Raw genomic sequence first — 21526 nt, forward strand, 5'->3', positions numbered from 1 at the left:
TTTAAGGATACTAGTGAATGCAAAAATCAAGTAGTATTAGATGATTATTATTGACATTGGTTGAAAATCGGTTTATTTTCTTTCTGGGAAATCTTCAAATTTCAATGTTAAATTGGCAGGGCTTCAGCAGTAGACGTGGTAGCGAGCGGCGGTTCTCGACGGAGTTCCTATAGAGCAGACACCGACTCAGTTGAGATCAGCTCCACGCCTCAGATCAGTGGGCTGAGCGTCGATGAGGACAGACCAATAAGACGAAGAGGCAGCCAACTGTAAGTTTGTTTCGGTTTTGTTTCAGATGAAAGTAGGTATTGCTACAAAGTGGTCGGGACGCAAATGAGCCAATGAGGTACATTAGACGTAGTACGTGTCACACAGAATCTATCAGGCCGTCCGTCGCGCTGAGCGTGTCATTAGAACACGTCAAACAGAACGTCACTCCCAGCGCGACGTTCTGTTTTACCTGTTCTATATTAACTAGTACATTATAACGAATGAAGCCTGAAGCCTGAAGTTATTTCTAATAAAAATTACCACATCACAAAATACTTATTCTAAATTAATATCCTACAGTCCCGACATTGCTGCGTTACAACAAAGAACTGGAGCTCTAAATGCCATGGCGCTAGCGACGCGAGGGCCCGAAGCATCGGAGCCTTCAGCGGCGTCCATTTCAGCTGCCGCAGCCGCCGCCGCCGCAGCGAGACAGATGTCCGTCGACGCTGAAGCCATCAAGATAGTCATACATGATGTCGACGACCGGTCGCCGCGACGGGTTACCTTGCGACGAGATCCTAATGATAAAGGGCATAGGTGTAAGTCTACTAGAAACTATATGCATCATAAATGTGAAAGTCAGTCTGTCTGATACATTTACACGGCTAAACCACCGAGCCGATATGGATAAATTTCATTAGAGAATTTTGAAATCTCACACCTAGAGGATTTGTTCAAAATATAAATCGAACATTGTTGAGTTGTTTTTTAATTATACACATATTATTATCGATTAAATATGTGTTTTGAGAATTTTGAAAATCCCAAAATTGGTAAAGATATTGGTTGCCATCAAAATGTCAAATGGGGTTTGAAATGGGATCAAAGTTTTAAACTTTACACTCATTTTCTCGCGGACGATGTGCCGTTAGTACTATTTTGAAATCGCAGGCAGACATTTCAATTTCATTTATTGATAGTAACCAAATTGTATGAATTAATGAAAGTTTTATAATTTCAGCACGAGGTTTCGGCATGCGGGTAGTGGGTGGTAAGCCCGACGCTAGTGGACGTCGGGAAGCGGTTATTGTGTGGACGGTGCCTGGAGGACCGGCCGACCTCGTGGGGTTACAGCAGGGGGATAAGGCAAGACTCTATTCTGTATTTACTATTACTTAAAATAAAATGCCTAACAGAAGCATCGCAGAGATCTCTATATTCCACTACTATATTCCTTAGACAGAATCTAATATAAAGCGATAGGATTCCTTGTTATTTATTTGCACAATAAAAATAACAATAATAAACAAGAATCATTAATGACCACCAGACATCATCATTTACCATCAGGCATTATTGCCAAGCGTTACCCTAATTTCAACAATAAAAACAATTTTAAACACATTGGAAAAATGCCAGGTACTGGAATGGGGCGGAATCCCGCTAACGGAGAGAAGTTTTGAAGAAGTGTGCGCTGTGTTAGAACGGGGTGGAGATGTGGTTGACTTGTTGGTGGAACCAGCGCCGCAGATCGATGACCCGCCTGCACCGCCTGCTATGGTGCCGCACCATCACCACTCCCTATATGGTAAGTTACTACAAACAAACAAACCATCCATTCTTAAGTTTTTACTTAGATATCTAAGTTTTCTAACACGTTTAAAACTCTAAAGATTTAATATAAAATTTGAAAAAATCTTTTATCATTTTGAAACTGACGGTACTTATTCTTTGTTGTCTTTACTGTTATTTTTTTCTTCTACTTTCATATATTTTGTATTCTACACTTCATTTTACTCAACTCTTATTATTATTTTTTTCTAGTCTTCCTGCTCTGTTCACACGCTTCAATTTGCGGTAGTGTTCCGACATCATAATCTATATTGAGGTTTATTGGTTATTAATAAGCACTGGAGTGCATACTTTATTTGTAGTGAATCTAAATTGTTTTGGTTCACAGAACCGGATACGGACAAATCGCCGTCGTCACCGACCCGAAGGAAATTGCCGAAAACCCCGGTATAATATACATTAGGCTTTAATTGTAACAATATGTGTTGTGAAATCTATGAGACGTTGGACCGATCCTCTCGTTTCTTCGTAAATCTGTTAGAGACTGTCACTCGGTGACTCCTCGACTGCGCTTCAGACCGTATAGTACATATAGCTGTGATCTTACTATTACTTCTGAGTGTACCTTTGATTGGTGGACCATCATTGTAGGTATTAAAAAGATATTTTTAACTTCATTTTTAATTACTTAAGTTCATTGCTTTCTGATGTTTATATATTTAAAAATGCTCCAAGAATCAAAGTTCTGTTTCAATAACGTTTAATATTTAAAATATTTGTAAGGAAACTCTGATATCATATGGTGGTGCTCACTGGTGTAAATGCGACGCCAATTCTAACCGCAAACTTATTCACTAAAGCATAAAATTGTTAATTTTATTAATATAAAAAATTACTTATAGTTATCTGAGGAAGAAGCGCGGAGGCTGGTCTTATATTGATCTGCTGTGATACTGTAGTACTAATCACTTTGAAATCTTTCATGTTAGACTAGTTATAAGAGATTAGTATTTCTAACTAACATAGGAGTACTTTACCTTTGTTAACATTTTACTAAGTAGAACGACGGTTGCTCTGTTTAATCACTGGAAATATTTACCCAATTATATTTTTAATTTGTTTGTTGCCTATATTCATTATACGTTATCGTTTATATGCTGTTACCCTAAGTGAAGTGTATGAAAAAATACTGCGTACTTATTTTCAGATTTTTATTTTTTCTATCACCCGACCAATTTCATAATCTCATCATCGACGCTGGGTGGATTAGTAGGGAACAATCGGCAAATCTCGATACGAACGATCGCAATGCAATAAGTAAGTTTAGACAAACGCTGAGTTTTAGTGCTCGATGGTAGCATTAGGGTTCATCCCGCTATCGGAATCTATCTATAGGATATTCGTGGATGACTAGCCTAATGTTCTTAATGTCGATAAAGAACTATAAAAATGTAGTGCAGCTAGAACCGCCATCGCTTTTAGAGAGAAAAGCTTGAGAAACAACAGGTTCATGCATTTCAAAATTTACTAAACGCGCTAGATGAACGAACCGACACAAATTCATTTCATTAAAATTCATAAAAGTGACACAAGTATCGACGAAAATTAATCGAAGATTAGAAACGACAGCGTCGAGACAAGGAATTGATGCAATCGAAGACGCACGACAAGGTGAGCGCAGTATTCCGGACGACAAACATTGTTGACACCGAAACGCAGTCTACTCAACAAACTCCAGTTCGTACCGTCCATGTCTTGCGCATCGAGTGTCTGTTACCAAGTTTTGTTGTTGATTAGTGTAGTGTGATGCCGCACAGTTGTCCGAGACGTTTGCAACGACTTGTCTCGTAGGAGCTTCGAGTGGTGGCAGCACGGTACACCGCCGCCCAACCGCCGGGCCGCAAACACCTTGAGCGACAGGCGCGCACCGATGCTTCTGATTCGTGATGCGACACTACACACGATGTACATAACCGCTCTGCCCTAGTAGTTGAATGTTCAGCCTCATTACATACTTACCTACCAACTGAGAAATGCATGACACGGCACAAGTCATACGTGCGTTGATGTGGTTCAGAGCACTTCTTGGATATTGAGCGTCTAAGTGTGTGAGAAAACTATTCTCGTACAATAGCTCCTGAGTGAGCTTATTAATCATTTGTGCTATGACGAGTTTCTTGGTTGTTGTTTTTTAAATAAACTAAAATGTGACTTTACTTATAATTTATATCAACAAAGCATTTAACATTTTGAACATTGAACGATAAAAGTATTACTTCCTGAGTTCTTTTCCAAATTAAGTCATGACACTTAACGTTGTAGATATATTTCTCATTTCGATGTTATAAGTGATACTTAATATTCACGCATTAGAACTTTAGGTGCGCTAAACATTGCATATATTGTAGAAAAAATAGTTCAAAGTATAGATTATACAATAATGTTTAGATACACTCAAAAACAAACAAAATTGATACTACAGCTAAACGTTAGAATTGAAACATATATAGAATTAAAGCAATACTCGTCAACTAAGTCCATAAATCAAATGTTATACGCGGCTTGTCTATTGAATACTAGCATGACAAAGCTTTCTGCATGGCGGATGAGAGCGTCAGATTTTATTAATTACTTTATGTATGAATAGAAATGCCTCAGCCCGACGCATGTTATTTTAATGACGTATATTCTAAGTGGAATTTATACAAATCCATAAACGCTAACATATCTAATCTATCTACAGAATTGAGATCGCACGGAGCAAATGAGGCTCAAATAAAGTTGCTGATGAGTTCCTAATATAGCTGACCGTTGCTGCATGCTATGATGCATTCCCTCGAGAAAATTCCAACTGATTTAGATATCAGTGCATATTTTAAAACGTACCTTATTCCCTTGATCCTCGTATTAACAATTTCTATTTGAAACGAATAATTTTGTATAGATTTTTTGTTTACCTATCTAGACATTCGTACAAACAATGTGACGTTGGATCTTTGGTTTATTGTCATGTATCAGGTCACATTGTGTTTAATTTTTATTGCTGATGGGAATTAAAATTATGGAACTGTTACGTGTACAGGAACAAGATCGCGCCGAGCGTTTCCGCGAGCGACCGTCGGCGCGTGCGCAGTTACAAGTTTGGTTCGAGATGGAACTGCGCAAACTGGTTGTCGTTCTCATCGCCGCGGATGATTTGCCTCCGCGAGACCATACGCTGGGCTACGGCGATGAGCCTGAAGCATTTGCAAGAATACGTCTTTTACCTTCGCTGTAAGTATCAACATCCATCACATACCTAAAGATACTCGTATTTTAGTTAGGTTGAGCTACTGTTGAGCACAAGCCGCCTCTCAAAACTAGAGGGAATAGTCCACCACGCTAGCGCAATGCGGATTAGCAGACTTCACACACGTACAGAAATAAGAAAATTCTCAGGCATGCAGGTTTCTTCACGATGCTTTTCCTTCACAAAAACACGTAATATTTAGTTTCTTAAAATGCACATAACTGATAAGTTAGCGGTGCAAGCCGAGCAGCGTTTTCCGAATCGAAGGCAGGCTACATAAAACTACGATACGTATATTAATTATTCGAAAGATGTATCTTTGTTTTGTTCCAAATAATTTCCCTATTGCAGTGAAACTTGCCCTCCCGTGGAAACCGACCCTGCATCAGCATCATGCAGCCCTGTTTGGAACGCCACTCTCGGCTTCGGCGGGCTCACGGCTGACTTGCTGGCTGGACGAGCACTTGAGCTCACTCTGTGGGACGCCTGCCCTGGCATTGACCCCGTACTTATAGGAGAATGTACCGTAAGTTGTACTTTAAGATTTTTCTACCAAAACCTCAGTTAGATATTTAATTTCAATTTATAAGGTTGGTGAAGTTTCTGAAACTGTAATTAGGATCATGAAAATACATGTTCTGAATCCATGACTTTCTCATCCTTCTAGAGGTAAAATAAACCGAATGTTCGATATCACTAAATAGGAGAATTTTAATTGGTCATTCGTCATCATCATCATTATTATCATTTATTGTGGGTTAACTACCCACTACACTACAGAATTTAAACCCATCACACCGCTTCAATGCGGGTTGGCTAGATTAGGGTGATTGTTAATTAATTTAATATAATTAATTAACAACCACTATCAAATGATGACCTTGACCGAAAGCTGAACTATCTTAGCTTAGTTATCCAAGGCACAGGGGTGTAACACCATCAACAACCAGACTCCGGGCTGTAAATGTTAACTGTAAAATTTCTTGAAAAAAAGCTCAGTATCTCATATAGTACAACTCAGAATTCCCTGGACTTTGTGATATAAAAATTGATCTGAGTCAACCAAACATAACTGGGTAACATATTCTTCCTTCTATAGATGGAACTGGAAAAAGCATTCGCAGAAGAGCGAGCAGTGTGGTGGACGCTTGAGGAGCGTGGCACTCGCTCTGCGAACGCTTCGCCCCGCGGCTCGCTGACTGGCGGCAGAGCTTTGAGGAGAGGCGATTTTGCTTCACAACGCTCCGTTTCGGGTACTCAAAAAAATTCTAGCCAAGTCAATAAATAGGTCGTATTCAGTTGTAATTTTGGGTTTCCCATAATGTTTTTTTCCTAAATCACACGTGTAAGTAGAGAAACGAAATATTAAGGTATCTAATAAAATAATCGGTCAAGTTTTTGTCTCTTAGCAATTGATTTCTGTTGTCACGGCATAACAAAATTGTTAAAAGTTTACTTTTATCTTCCTTCCTTCATACGAAAAAGAAATATCTATGATTCCAGCTGAAAATCAGCGCTACATGTCCTAATTTTAATGGTCACGTAGCATTATGCTGAGCTGGGGCCATTTTTTGGGTTATGCCACACATCCCTGGTGTACTGGAGATATTGTGATTTTTCTTTCTTTCTTTCAAATAACACGTCATATGTTTTTCAGATGACATGGACTCAATCGGCGAGTGCGCATCACTCCTACACCCAGACCACGCGTGGGTGGCCGGCTCTCGACGTGGTTCATCACAATCCGAAACATTAGAAGTCGAAGTGTATCAGTTAGGAAAAGACTTCTCCCGATCATTGCCAGGCTCACGGCGGTCTTCGTTTCAGCAGCAAGAGAAAGGTTCGTCTATTGTTTAAACGAACGATTGTAATCTTGAAGTGAAAATTTGAATATATTAGAAAATTATAGTGTTGTAAAATATTAATTAATATATTATGTAGATCACGCCACACAGAGCCGTCGTACTCGGCGTGACGTTCTGCTTGACGTGATCTATCTACATTACCACGCGCCAGCGTCGCGACGCTGTCCCGATCCGTCTGTTGTTCGACAAAATCTTTATCTTTACGTCCATAATATGTAGAAAAATTGATTAAAATTTAAGCGTAAATTTAATTCAAAGCAAATAAATAGTAATGATTACTTTAAAGGAAATTAATGTCTAAATTCATAACCCATGTGACATTCTTAGTGACATGATTTCTTATAATATCTTGATCGTGTGAGGACTTTTTCCTACTACATCCTTAGGATTACTCGTACGTGCGATAGATATTTGTCTGAAGCCTGAAGTTTTATGGTTCTTAGAAAAGTTGTGCAGAGTTATCTATTAAACAATTGGAGTGCTTCTAATATAAGTATATAGCACTTTACACATAACGTTTCAAAACTGTACGCAGACGGCGGCGTGGACCCCGCGACGTGCTCGCGCCGGGAACGCCGCCGCTCGTCGTGCGTGCGCCGCGACCCGGACGACATCCTGCGCTCTCTGCGCGCCGTCAAGGGCGAGCTGGGCCGCACGCTATCGCTGTCGGGCTCCACCGCCAGGCGTAAGTACTCATGTTCTGTGTTCCTGTGCGACCCAAACAACCCCTACTCCTCTCGCTAAACTTAAGGTCATATTTTCATCATACTTGCTATACTCTGCCATAGTCGAACATATTCAATTCAAGGTCCCCCGCACGCACATGATAAAAAGTAAAATAAGGTTTCTTGAGGGCTCTTGCAATTTAGATTCGACAGCGTTGATAACGCAGTACTGCATCAGTAACGCGAACTCACTATGTCGGGACGATGTCGTCGTCCTGTCACAGTCCGTGCACTGCACGATATACGCACCGTTCCACCACCGCAGTAGTACGACACTAACTTCCTAAATTAAAAGCGCCCGAAGGAAATAATATGATTACTAATAGGGTACGACCTATACTTACAGTGGACACTTTAGGAAATACCAGTATTAGTGTGTGCATGCGGAGGACCTAAGAGGTTTTAAACCAGTCTGATTACGAAATTAAATGTAGATAAATACATTATAAGTCTAGACATGCAACATAACGTACTTTCAAGTTACGGAAGCTGAATTTCATATCTTTAAATGTGTAATAATCGTAGTCTAATGATGATGAATGAAATGAAATGATGAAAATTATACCTGGAAATAATGAAAATTATACCTGGCCCTTTAAGTTTTCTCTAATTCTCAATCTTGTTTCAATTAATAACGAAATTGTAACTGATTTACCTACTCAGTTTGCACAAAGAAGTTAACGAAAAAGAATAAGAGAATAAAATATGTTAGAATCTAAAAACTCTATAATACAAACGACCTAACAACCTTTGGCTTAAGCTCTAATATAAACTCTTATTGTTAATTCCTTTTGCTTTATGGGTAGATATTTCGTATTAATTTTATTTAGGATTGATTAAAATTTGAATTAAAAATTAAGTTTTGAATATTAAACTGATCTAGAAAATATATTAGGACTATTTAATAGCTTTATAATTTAAGATAGGCTTACTTAAATAATTCGTTGATAAAAGTTTCATTTCATAAATAAAAATAATATTAACAAACAATTCCCACAACTTGAAAAATTCCTACTTACTATTCCATCTATCCTTGTAACTAATTTAATTTTAGTAGTATACTACACCTTATTTAGGATTGTATTTTCCACTCAAACTCCTGATCCGCTTAAACTCTTCACCACCACCGACCCACCGATCGCTCGATGTCTACACCGGTCCCGACAGCCCCTCCCTCCCCATGAACATTGCGGGTACTGACTGTACTGTGTGCTTGTTTGGTCAGCAGCGACGGACCGTTAGCACCTCGGTAAGCGCCTGCGTGCCCGCGCCGCGCTGCTCTCACAGGGTTTGTCCGTGCGCGGTGTCGGTGTACGCGATCCCTTGTGACGTCCGACGGCCGACCGACCCCAGTCTGCCTCGCCGCCCGACCGCCCGCGGGGGCGCGCGCGAGGCAGCCTGGGGCCGCGACCAGTAGTAGCATGGGTCATACATAGCTTGCGCGACGGCCGCGCGCTCGCACCGTTTATGTGGCTGCGCCCGACGCTTCTCATCACTTCACTGTGTCTGTACTGTTCTGTCCTGACGCATGCCCGGCCGCGGGCGATCACGCTCACTTCATCTGTTCTGTGTTCCGTCTGTTCGGCTGTCCGTCTACGTTCATCTCGATGGCATTGTGTCGCCTAGGATGTTTTTTGGATTTCATTAACTTTGCGAATGTCATTCATTGTTACGATGCGCATTCTATTAGATTTCCTGTACATATATCTTACTCGTAGGTCATAGACACGCAGTTCGAAGAGTATACGAACAGTAAACTAGTACCTAGAGTAGGGAACTGCCGGCCGACACGGCGACACAAACTGAGACTATACTACAGTTTATGGCTGCTCATGACACGGAATGCTTATATCATACTAAAGATCTCGAGACCGCTTCCAGCAACTATTAGAACCTCGAATACACTCTTGGCTGCACACGTTTGACCGCTTCTTCTTTCATATTTTCTGTGTTTAGGAACGGAACCGTTTGACGATCTATGTTAACTGTCGAGATTGTAAACATCGGCACGATGCTGTTTGACGTGCTTCATTTGTGTAATGTTTATTTTAAATGTTTGATTGAATGGTTTACACTTGTTTATGTTGTTGGAGTAAGCGTTGAAACGATAGATCGATACGAGGGTTTCAACATAGTTGTTGGCCGCACTGCGGCCCGCTAGTAGTGTCAGCGGAGCTCGCGCGCGCGGTCGCTCCACGAGTTGTGGTCGCAGGCACGGCGACGGGGCGCAAGGGCAGCATGTGGGCGGCCGTGCCGGCGGCGGCCGCGTGTGACGCCGTGGGCGACGACGACGACGTGCCGCTGGGCCCCGGCCAGCTGCCGCCGCGCAACGCGCACCTGCCGCCGCTGCACGCGGAGATCAACATCAGCATCATCATGATCAAGGGACAGCTCGAACTCGAGGTCACTACCATTTCCTATTACCTACTGTTTTAGACGCAGTGACAAGTTCTATCGGCTTAAGCTTAATGTTAATTTTACTTAACTCTATTCAATGTTTAAAGATCAAGATGATCATTCATGTTTTTAAAGGGTTTAAATCATTAAAAGCTGACAAGATATACAATATACATACTGTATGCAGGTATCTCACGCGCGTCGAGTGTACGGCGTCAACGGCGAAGTACCAGATTCGTACGTGAAGTGCTACCTGCGCGACGGCGACAAGTGGCTGCACAAGCGCAAGACGCGAGTCATCCGCCGCACTACCGAGCCTCATTTCAAGCAAACGCTAAAATATTTGGTAAATACAACCTTATCTCACTACGCTCTCGAAAACGTTCGGCCTCATACTAGATTACCGAGAAATGCATGTTTTAGGCGAGCGAGGCTCTGGGACGCACCCTGGTAGTGATGCTGTGGCAGCGCTGCGGCGGCTTCGAGCACAACCTGGCGCTGGGCGGCGTCGAGATCTGCCTCGACAAGTTGACGCTACCGCAGCGCACGTACGGCTGGTACCCACTGTTCCCGGCCACGTCGCTCGCCGCCGACGAGTCGCCCGACTGATCCAGGGAGCCGTCGCCGGAGCGCCACGACTACTAGCGCTCCACGACGGCTCTAAACATGTCCCGAGGCACCATGATCATGCTGGCATTGAAAATCCGTGCGTTATTGACGTTAAACCCTACCCAGTACCCTCAATACCAGATTGTATACGTTGCAAGCGTCAATGCGAAATATCAAACTATATTTTTGAGTAAAATGGATCCTATATTTTTTGTCTGAACGTTCAATGTTCTTCTGTCCTAGAATTTAACCTTGACGAAATCATCCAATTACCTACTAGCTAGCCAGTACTACATGTCACGTACACCATAAACACGTCAAACAGAACACGTCACGCTGCGTGCAACGGCTCTGTGTGGCGTGTTCTATAACTAGTATATGACAACTTTACCTTAGCTGGCGTAGCTTGGCCGTCCCGTCCCGTCCGCTATGTGGCGATACCTTTATACTCGTATTCATCGTGAAATAACTCTTTAATGCTTATCATAAAACCTAAAAGGCTTTAGATCTAATTTATTATTACCATTTAATTTGAAATTGACGACGCTTGCGAATTATGGATTCACGTATTAAGGGTAGGTACAGAGTTCAGTATGACATCCAAAACTTAAGCAACCGGCGTTATAATTTTGTATGAAAAAACACACCACTTTATTGAATATTTACGTTTTGAATGTCATAGAGAATAATAACGTAGGCGACAGGATAATTTGATCGGCGTCTAATCGCTTCAGAGTCCCACATTGCTGCCCATGTAACTCTTTAAAAGAAAATCTTTATTGCGCATAAATAATATGTATTAAGAATGATGCGTCTTATCATCATAGCGAGGTTTAATCGAAATATCACTAGCCGTAAAGTAAACTAAGATCACAATAAAATCATTGCCATTGTATGTGTAAAATCCCAGGGGAACGCTACTCTTTCATTCCCTTTTAGGCAATCCCCTATGCATAACCATGAAAATTCAAATTGGGTCTTATTTCCAAATTCCTGCTCAGCAAAGTATGTATAGGTACTCTTAATAACGTTTAATGATATATAATCTAGATATTATATATCACAACAACCTTACACAAATCTATTTTGATAATTATAGGTACAAAAGATAAATCAGACCTAATTATCGTACTACCATACATATTTATTTGTTATATTTTTTGAACACTTTTTTTTGTATATTTTATCTAGTATTACAATGAATAATATTTCCCTAAGGCAAACATTGAGTTACCTACCTACTAAGCTACAAACAACAAATAATAATGCATTACGATTTTGACGACCTCCGTGGCGCAGTGGTGTGCGCGGTGGACAAGACGGAGGTCCTGGGTTCGATCCCCAGCTGGGCCGATTGCGGTTTTCTTAATTGGTCCAGGTCTGGCTGGTGGGAGGCTTTGGCCGTGGCTAGTTACCACCCTACCGACAAAGACGTATCGCCAAGCGATTTAGCGTTCCGGTACGATGTCGTGTAGCAACCGAAAGGAGTGTGGATTTTCATCCTCCTCCTAACAAGTTAGCCCGCTTCCATCTTAGATTGCGTCATCACTTACCATCAGGTGAGATTGTAATCAAGGACTAACTTGTAAAGAATAAAAAAAAAAAAAAAATTACATACTGTAGTAAGTACCTACATAGTAACTCAATGAATACAAAATAAATTTTGACCAAAAGTACGATGTGCCACCAAAATACGATTATAATCACATTTCACGCATGATAATATACAGGGTGCTGGGGAGAGTTTCCCATAACTCTGGGGTTATATTCTTTACCGAAAATAATTTAAAATGTTCAAAGAACATGTGTTCTAAAATTTATATTTTCGGAGTAAATAATATTTCTTTTGTATAAAGATCATATAATGTCCCATAGACGCATCCTTATAATTATGACGAAACCAAACTTTAAAATTTTAAAATGCAAAGATAAAGGCGTGTATAATAGTCATAATTATTTGTATTACTTTGTATGAAACATAAAAAGATTTTATTTTTTAGTTAAAAAAATATTACTTATGCATTTCGGCTATAAGTGGACTCGTCAACACCTTGAAGTTATGGGAAAAACTCCCGAGCACCCTGTATACTCGTATTTATGACTTACTTCTAAAAATAAGATAGACTTCTATAAACTCCATGTAATAATAGGACTACTTCTATTTTCTCTATAGTATAGGGAAGAAGAAGTAGGGTTGCCAATCTTCTAAGCTTTTCTTTAGTCTTTTCGGGAAATGTCAGTCGTCCCGCCATGAGCCCTTGCGGGACGCCTGCTCTCCCGTTAGTCTTCCTTGATTTAAGAAAATCATTTTAAACCATTCCCTCTTTGTAAAAATATTATTGTAACGTATTAAACAACAATTTATAGTCAGAGATCCGTAGAATATTTTGTACAACTGATTACTATCAAGTTAATTTTTCGGGAGTAGCTTCATCTTGATGAGACGATCAACTTTTTTATTTACGAAAATTCTTGATTCTGTTAGCTAACTGAGTTACCAGCAAACAAAAAATGTTCTAAGGAACTCGAACTATTACTAAATGCTTAAAATTGTATGGTGGCACAACATTTACAGACAAAGAAAATTAATAAACAACCTATCTTCCTCTTTTATATTTGTTTTCTCACCTCACATAACAATTGCCGTGGTGTATAATTAAATATTGATCATTTTAAAATTAATAATGAAAAAAGTCACACGACACTGGAATTTAGGCCACTGATCTGAAAAGGGATTTTACCATTAACAACAAACAAATCAGCATTTGATTTTTAACTATTAACTCAATACTCATTAACTCAAACTTAAAATAATAGCCGAATGCGCTCATTCTTACCTTGTAATCCATCAATATATGTAGGTAAGTTTATCAAATAATCTAAAATACTTAGCTTATTTAATGATGGAGTATCTAAATCTAAAGTAATTGTAAAAGTATAAATGTAATGTATCTAATAATATAAAAAATCTGTCTTTTTTAATACTGTGGTATCTACTACTTTGAAATCTTAAAAAAAACCCCAAACTTTAACACTTTGCCTTATACGATTTATAGAAAAACTCTTAAGTGATCCTAGTGTATAAGCGCTAGATACTATTCTTCCAAGGTTGTGCTTTAGTGAATTTTCCCTACATTTAAATCGTGCGCTGTAGCATGGTGCGGGTGACAGTTTCCTTATCACGTTCATAATACGTACCGTTATAGTTAATCGCGGCAAACTTTCCAAGAGTGAAATGAACTGTCACCCGCACCATCCTACATCGCACGAGCTGTAGCTAATCTACTGACGTTGTTTCTTCGTACTTGTTCAAAGTAAAAATCTTTTTACAAAATGTAAATACTGTTGAATTATAATTTATTTTTCAAAATTTTTCTACGCACAACTATTTCGTGATAATGTTGAACTATCTTTTTTATAATCTGTAGAAACGTATTTTATGTATAATATCTTATCAGATGTTTAGAGAGCCCAATATAAATGTGTATCTAAAGGTAGTGTAAAGTACGTTTATCCTGATTCCTGGTCATTATATCATAATAATGACAGTCTTTGGTAAAATGCAAACGTTGAATTAGATTAGATCTTGACGCTGTGATGTTTCATAGGCCTTCATTCGCACGAGAGTTTCTTTAACGGACGTTAAAAAAACGTTCAAATACAAGGAATGAATTCTCAAGAATATGATCACACGACAACACACGAAGACGCGTTTTTAAAACAAGACGCTTTTTTTCGCTCAGTATTCCATTTTCAAGTTTGGGCGTTGGAAATAGACCATGAATTAAGAACTTTATAAAAGTTGAATAAACGCTTTTCTAACAACAAAAAAACTCTCGTGCGAATCGTGGGATAATATGATTTAAATAAAACTTATTATTTTAATATGCCGCGCCTGTTTAACCATTGCAAATAATTATCTCGTTTAACATAGTTTTAGAGTAAATGGCCTGTTTGAATGAAAAGTATATATACTGTACAGTAGTTGACAGAGAGCGAGGTCTATAATAGCAATATTTTAAACAAATTACCTCAATTCCAGCAATAGAAATATATTCGTGACAATATAAGTAAACAGAGACAGTATATGTATCTTTATATCTTCCTACTTGGGTTTTTCTACCAGGAGTATGTTCGAGTAAGGACATGTACCTATACATTTTTAACGAATCGTGAAATCTTATTGGTCTACCCTAATTAATTAAAATGCTAAAAAGTAGAGATGCGCCGACTACGACTTTTGCATATTAGCCGACTAGCCGATTAGTCGGTTGCAAAGATGCCGACTAGTCGGCAATGCCGATCACGGGTCGGGGATTTCCGTAAAGCTATGTTTAGATACAGCTGATTTAAGCGCAATTCGCTTGCGAGTGTGTCGATGTGTTTTTCTTAATTGCTTGCTGATATAGCTGAGCAAAAGTAATTATTCCAAGCAAGTGACATGATAAATATTTTTTTTGTACAAATAATACTATTTTTGTTAATGAAAGTTAAAGAGTTGTTTTAAAATTTAATCATGACAAAAAGAAAATCTTTAGTAAAGATGTTTTTTTCTTCCTCAATACATAATATTATTAAGAATTACATACAAAATAATAAGCCGACTAGTCGGCGCTTTTTGCCGACTAATCGGCTTTACCGACTAGTCGGCGACTTTGCCGATTAGTCGGCTTTACCGACTAGTCGGCAACTAGTCGGCGCATCACTACTAATTAGCACTTGCTAACTTGCATCCGGTAAAGCTCAAGGGACTTATCTACAAAAGTGCTGCTGTACGGTAGTTGACTTGGTCGGCCTTCGGAAAATGCTACAATGGATGTGTGACGTCACACGTTGTGACTGACAACGCAACGAGCACATACGCGGTAGGCTCAGTGTCCGTGACATCTGAGATAAGCTGCAGGAAGCCCGTCTCAGATGGTAAGGCCACATTGCACGACATCCGCAGAGCTACGTGGGTAACAGATGTCTGAACATCGCAGTCCCCCGAGGCCGCCCCTAAAAGCGCTGGTTCGACATCGTAAACGCGGACCCCACGGTATGGGACCACGCTAAGAAGAAGAAGACTTGCTAACTGACATCCTAGTGGAAAACCCAAGTACCTAACATATTTACTCGTATAATACCTATTTTTATGAAATAATTGCATTGAGTGTAAAAATAATAGGGTATCTATTATTAGAATTTCATTTAAGCTTTACAGGAAATCTCTATATCGAGCATCGACACGAAACGTGAGTCTCCAAAGATCGAACGGCCTATCTTGTTCAAATATTTGTGTGAAAATTTGATATTTTTATTGATGTTAGATGAAAATTACATATCGACGAAATTAAATGTGTTTTCTCGTCAAAATTTGTTCTTCCAAAACGGTCGTAGCTTAGTGACTCGCTTGACAATATCATTCATATATATAGTAGAATCTTTTATATAGTTATTTAATTGGAATGTTTGGTATATCTAAATTATTATAACCTGGCAACATTTCTAAACCATTTTTTTTGTATTGTCTATAAATAAATGCAAGATGTTTAGTCACTTTGCAGTACGATGTCACCTCTTACTCTCCATAGACACTATATTAACCGAGTCGTCGGGCTACTATAAAGCCTCAACAAATACACAAGTAGTGTGTTAACGTAGTTACATGTATTCTATGGTGCCAGACAAACACAACTTTCATATACGCTAATCGATGGCAGACTGATGTAAGAGCCGCATGCTATAGGTAGAAAGAAAAGTTTATTGAAAAAAAAATTATTGAGAAACAGTTTGGATCGTGCCGCGAACCAGCTCATGACTAAGGAGCCCCGCCGTATGGGTGCGAAACTAGTCGGGCATACTCCGATCCTGTACCACGTGAGTTTTAGCCGTGTTTTTTTTCACGACAGTTTAAATTCTAAAATTATTGAGAAAAGCTGAATAAATACGGTAATATAATATATGTGTATTATTTTACCGTATATAATTACTTTACAGTTTCAGATTTTCTCAATAATTATTTAGTTAGTAGCCATTATTGAGTCGAGATCATCTTACTAAGTTGTAAGACATTCTCGACTAAAAAATGGCTACTAAAAAATAAGTTATAATGGTGGTGATAACATCGTTAGCAACAGTTAGGTACTTGCTTTTAAAGCTTTCAAGAAATGGGCTCCTATTCCTATATGAGAGCGGCGGCTATTGCAGCAATCTACGATCAACGTATATCGGTCTCATACATATATAACAAATGCTAGCTATAAATCACTTGATATTATAAAGTCTTATATAAATACTATTTAAATAATTCCCTCGAATATAACACGCAAAAGCGCTCTTCGATACCTGTTGTTAATGTTTTACCTATTTATTGTAAATGCAAAAATACTTCTTAAGATCCACCAGTAAATGTACAATTCCTAAGAGAGAGAATATTTAGTATCTTAACTCCTATACATAATCATATGTAAAAGTTATATTTCACTACGCCATATAGAAAAACTTATCACGCGTCGAATATATTTTTACACTATAATTTTATATTACTGAGCTAATATAAAATGCTGTGAAAATATTATATCATAAAATATATTTATAATAATAATTATCATAAATTTAATCTTTACATAATAAATATAAAACTATATATTTGTTCTGAAAATGGTTGTATGCGTTGTTCAACCTATGGATGGTCTTCCTTATTCGCTATTTTATACAGAGTGTCACGTAATTAATAAATAAAATACAAATAAGAGATACACCACCTAAATTATCTACAACTAATTTGGATAATTTTGAAAAAAGTCGTAGGGTGTCCAAATTATATTATTTTTTTCGGAATTATATTAGTTGAAAAAGTTAGAAAAATTGGGAAAAACCGAAAAAACATTAAAACTTGATCACCCTCTACGGATTTTTTTCAAAACTAACCAAATTACTTTTAGATAATTAGGCGGTGTATCTTCCAATTACGTTTTATCTATTAATTACCCTACCCCTGTATAAGATGAAACTTTGTCAGTTCATTCAACTACCTACGGTAGGCAACTATAGAGGTAGGACCGCGGTGGCCTTGGACGGTAAAGTGGTTTGAGCCCTTACAAAAATACTTTTCTGGACTGCATAAGGGGAAGTAGGAAAAGTTTTTTTATATTTTTAAGGAATATGAGAGATCATGTGCCCAGTCACCAGCTTTTAGTGGTGTATACTGAATGCTAAAGACCCTTAAACTGTGATCTTTAAGAGTAGTTTTCGACTGGCAACTAACAGGAAGTCTTATATTTTGTCAAAGAAAATATAATAGAATAGCACTTATTGTTTTTCTTTTATTATCTTTTGGACGAGACGAGATCGGACGGTTGAAAGTCTGAACTTTTGAAACCACCCGGAGCCACCATCATCCTAACTCTTTAGTTGCCCTCTAAGTTAAGAGCCATGAGCTGATAATGTGTCAGCTTTTAATAAATAACGAAGATCTGACAAAAATAAAGTCTAAACCTAAAAGATGGCTGAAAAAAATATGGAAAAAGGTTCAGTATATGACTGAGAAGTAAGTAAGATTATTTTTTTATTCATCATTCCATAAAATACATATTATTGAAATTAAACCTAACCATATAATTCATTACTTGGTTATTTTCATGCAGTACAACTCTGTATTCCAATAATTTACGATCTGCAAGCATACCTACTTACCTAACTCGTATATTTTTAAACAAAATTATAGTCACTACTGAACTTTTTACCGTATCGAATTGTAAAAATAGACCCAAAAAATTTTAATTATCTATGTAGAATTTGTAGAAATCTATATTTATGAACACACTTGCCTATAAGCAACTTTTATTGTTAAAACACAAATCAGTGTTGTATTTATTTATTAATTTGGGATACGTACACTACACAACTGTACAATCCTACATATTATCGCAAGACAAAACCGCATATAAATAAGATGAAACCCATTTATAGTTATTCTATTTCTGGAAGACGGTCTGGCTTCGGATGTAGTAATAAAGTGACAGAACAAACGCCTTATTAAACAAATAATCAACAAATAATCATTGGTATGTGTAAAATTACGTGACACAGGAAAATCGAATTGATAAAGATACAGGGTGGCGTTTTTTTGGTAAACAAAACTATAAATCCAAATGGTTAGCAACCAACAACAACAACTCGTAGTCAAAATGATAAGTTATAAACATAATAACAATATTTTACAATAGTTGTTGATATTAATGTTCCACATGACGATAATCTGTTTTGTATATTTTGTATCTGTTTTGTATAATTGAAAAAAAAGGAGAAATAAATAAATGAGAGAGAATAAAAAATATTATATTACCAGTGCTGCCACAGACTTCGGTCTATATGGGCTGCATGACTTCTAGAGCCTCCTTTAGCCTCCTTTAGCCTCCTTTAGCCTCCTTTAGCCTCCTTTAGCCACCTGTTTTTTTTCCAATTTCGTTTTTTTTTGTAAATGTGGTGGAAAATCCAAGTAAATAATATAAAAATTTTGAGCAAAGCAGAAATTTTACTTAAGCTTTAAGTTTTACCTACTAACGCACCCACAGGTCATATAGCACTTAAGCTACGCTTAACGCACCTGTCTGTATACTTTACCACTTTAACCAAAGCAAAACCGTCTTCCGAAAATAGAAAATTCTATACCTATATTAAAATTCTAACAAAACGTTGGTAACTTACGCTTACTATTTCGATATATTAGTATGTACGACAAAATATTCTAAGTATGTAAGAAATATATAAATGTAAATCTATTTACTTAACATAATATTATTATGTGCCTAATACTTCCATACCACGGTACACAGTCGCACTTCGCACAAAACATATCTTTCAAATAATTTAATGGGGTCATTGAACCTCAAGTACAATTAATTAATAAACGCTGATTCGATATACCTATATAAATACTCCATACTGTAAACCAAAATGATACAAGTACCATGTGTTATAAAGATACCCACTAGAGCTAATCCATGTCACTTGTGTAATTACACACTTTAATATATGGATATAGGTATGAATTGTGAGCCTGTGAGAGCCACATCTTCGTGATTTTATAAAAGCTGAAAGCTTGTCAACCCAAGCTTTAACCACAGTTAAGTATAATAAGCAAATATGGAGTTAGAATCAAGGTGGTTTTGTGAGATAGCAAGTTTCGAGAGTCCAGAGTCCAAATCATTGCATAAAACGTAACGTTTCTTGTATGATCTTACGGGATATCATGTTTCCTGTGCACAGTCTCCAAAAGTTACGACATTTTTTTAAGACTTATTTTATAGTTTATAGTTTTGACATTTGAAATTTTTTGCCACTTTGGTACACCGGCGAACTTTTTGAGCAAGAAAAGTGATAAAAAAATGTTTTTTTCTTCAAGAAACACACTTTTTTACGCCAATTATTTAACCAGGTCCATAATTAAATACATCATATTATCATCATCGGTGAAGGAAAACATCGTGAGGAAACCTGCATATCAGAGAACTATCTTAATTCTCTGCGTGTGTGAAGTCTGCCAATCCGCATTGGGCCAGCGTGGTGGACTATTGGCCTAACCCCTCTCATTCTGAGAGGAGACTCGAGCTCAGCAGTGAGCCGAATATGGGTTGATGACGAGATATTATCATCTCCATATATTTTTATGCCTGGGTGTGCCTGGGTTTCAAGGGCCGACGTTGTATTGTCCTGAGAGTCGAAGAGTTGCCTAAATCAGCTACTTCACAAAGCAACCACGGTCCATCTCCATTGTCACCTATCGAACTTGCCTATAGTTGGAGCAATAGCTAACTTGCAGCTGTTATAAAATCACGAAGGTCTGGCTACCACAGGCTAAAAGGTAAATATTTTTGAAACAGATTTTCAGTATAAATAGCATGAAAATAACGATATTTTTTAAAAAACCATGTCACTGGAGACTCAGCGTTTATTAATTATATATCAGATTCAATCTATGGATTATCTGGATTATCCTCTAGCGACTAATGAACTAATGTGATATGGTGTCGGCTGTATGGACAGCGTTTCATGTATAACTTACTTCTAATTGTGTCTTAGTGTTATGTCGTTTCTTCATAGATACAACGTGATCTTCTCGAAAATTCCGTTTTCGCAACCACTCGAATCATTCACTGATGCATTGTCATTATTAATAAAAAATAAACGTGCAAATTTTTCAAGTAAATTAAATAGCATCTCAATAAATTGCGAAAACGGAATGAATACAAATTCCTAGTGAGTACGTAACAAATAATATGTGTGTCAAAATATATTATCAAAATAAATGTGATAACAAATGAGTTTATTATAGCAGTATAAACACAATAGTTATTTTTTTTCTAACTACACTTCCCAAAGTACACTAAGTATTTTTTTATCCAGAATTGTTATCTACATAGATCTACATAGAACGATAGATAACAATTATATTACAGTCATATTACTAGAAAAATGTTGAATGTGCAAGTGGAAGGACATAAGAGGAGAGAAAGGCCAAGGAAGAGATAGGCCAGAGAAGAGGGAGTGCATGATGAGTTGACGAGTAATAGAGACTATTACTCGTCAACTCATCAGGGAAAAGATTAACATATTCTTCCGACCCCACTTAAGTGGGATAAGGGAAAGGGAAAGATGATAATGATAGGTAGATAACAATTCTGGATATACGAATGAATAGACAGACTATTCATATAGATGAATAGTCTATCTATTTGCGATGAACTTTATTCAAGATTTTATTTTACGCCTTTCGTCGACATTTTTTGATGTTCATACTCTTGCCACCTCATGCTAAATTATAGCTTTCTAGTGCCTATAGACTCTGCGCTAAACTGCGGGCGGACGGACAT

General features: G+C 37.8%; 1 protein-coding gene across 1 annotated transcript in view; it reads left to right on the forward strand.

Annotated features, from left to right (window-relative positions):
* The window catches only part of LOC112047444 (regulating synaptic membrane exocytosis protein 2), a 262982-nt gene extending 241980 nt beyond the window's left edge, over positions 1-21002 (forward strand). The window contains exons 9-21 of the mRNA XM_052885854.1: positions 120-269; positions 571-812; positions 1235-1359; positions 1633-1801; positions 2174-2232; positions 4868-5058; positions 5426-5600; positions 6174-6327; positions 6732-6914; positions 7475-7624; positions 9877-10067; positions 10249-10407; positions 10485-21002. Coding sequence (XP_052741814.1) covers positions 120-269; positions 571-812; positions 1235-1359; positions 1633-1801; positions 2174-2232; positions 4868-5058; positions 5426-5600; positions 6174-6327; positions 6732-6914; positions 7475-7624; positions 9877-10067; positions 10249-10407; positions 10485-10670 — 2134 coding nt within the window. The 3' untranslated portion in view covers positions 10671-21002. The remainder of the gene's footprint in view (positions 1-119; positions 270-570; positions 813-1234; positions 1360-1632; positions 1802-2173; positions 2233-4867; positions 5059-5425; positions 5601-6173; positions 6328-6731; positions 6915-7474; positions 7625-9876; positions 10068-10248; positions 10408-10484) is intronic.
* Positions 21003-21526: the final 524 nt, after the last annotated feature.

This window comes from Bicyclus anynana, chromosome 15 (genome assembly GCF_947172395.1).
Source record: "Bicyclus anynana chromosome 15, ilBicAnyn1.1, whole genome shotgun sequence".
NCBI lineage: Eukaryota > Metazoa > Arthropoda > Insecta > Lepidoptera > Nymphalidae > Bicyclus > Bicyclus anynana.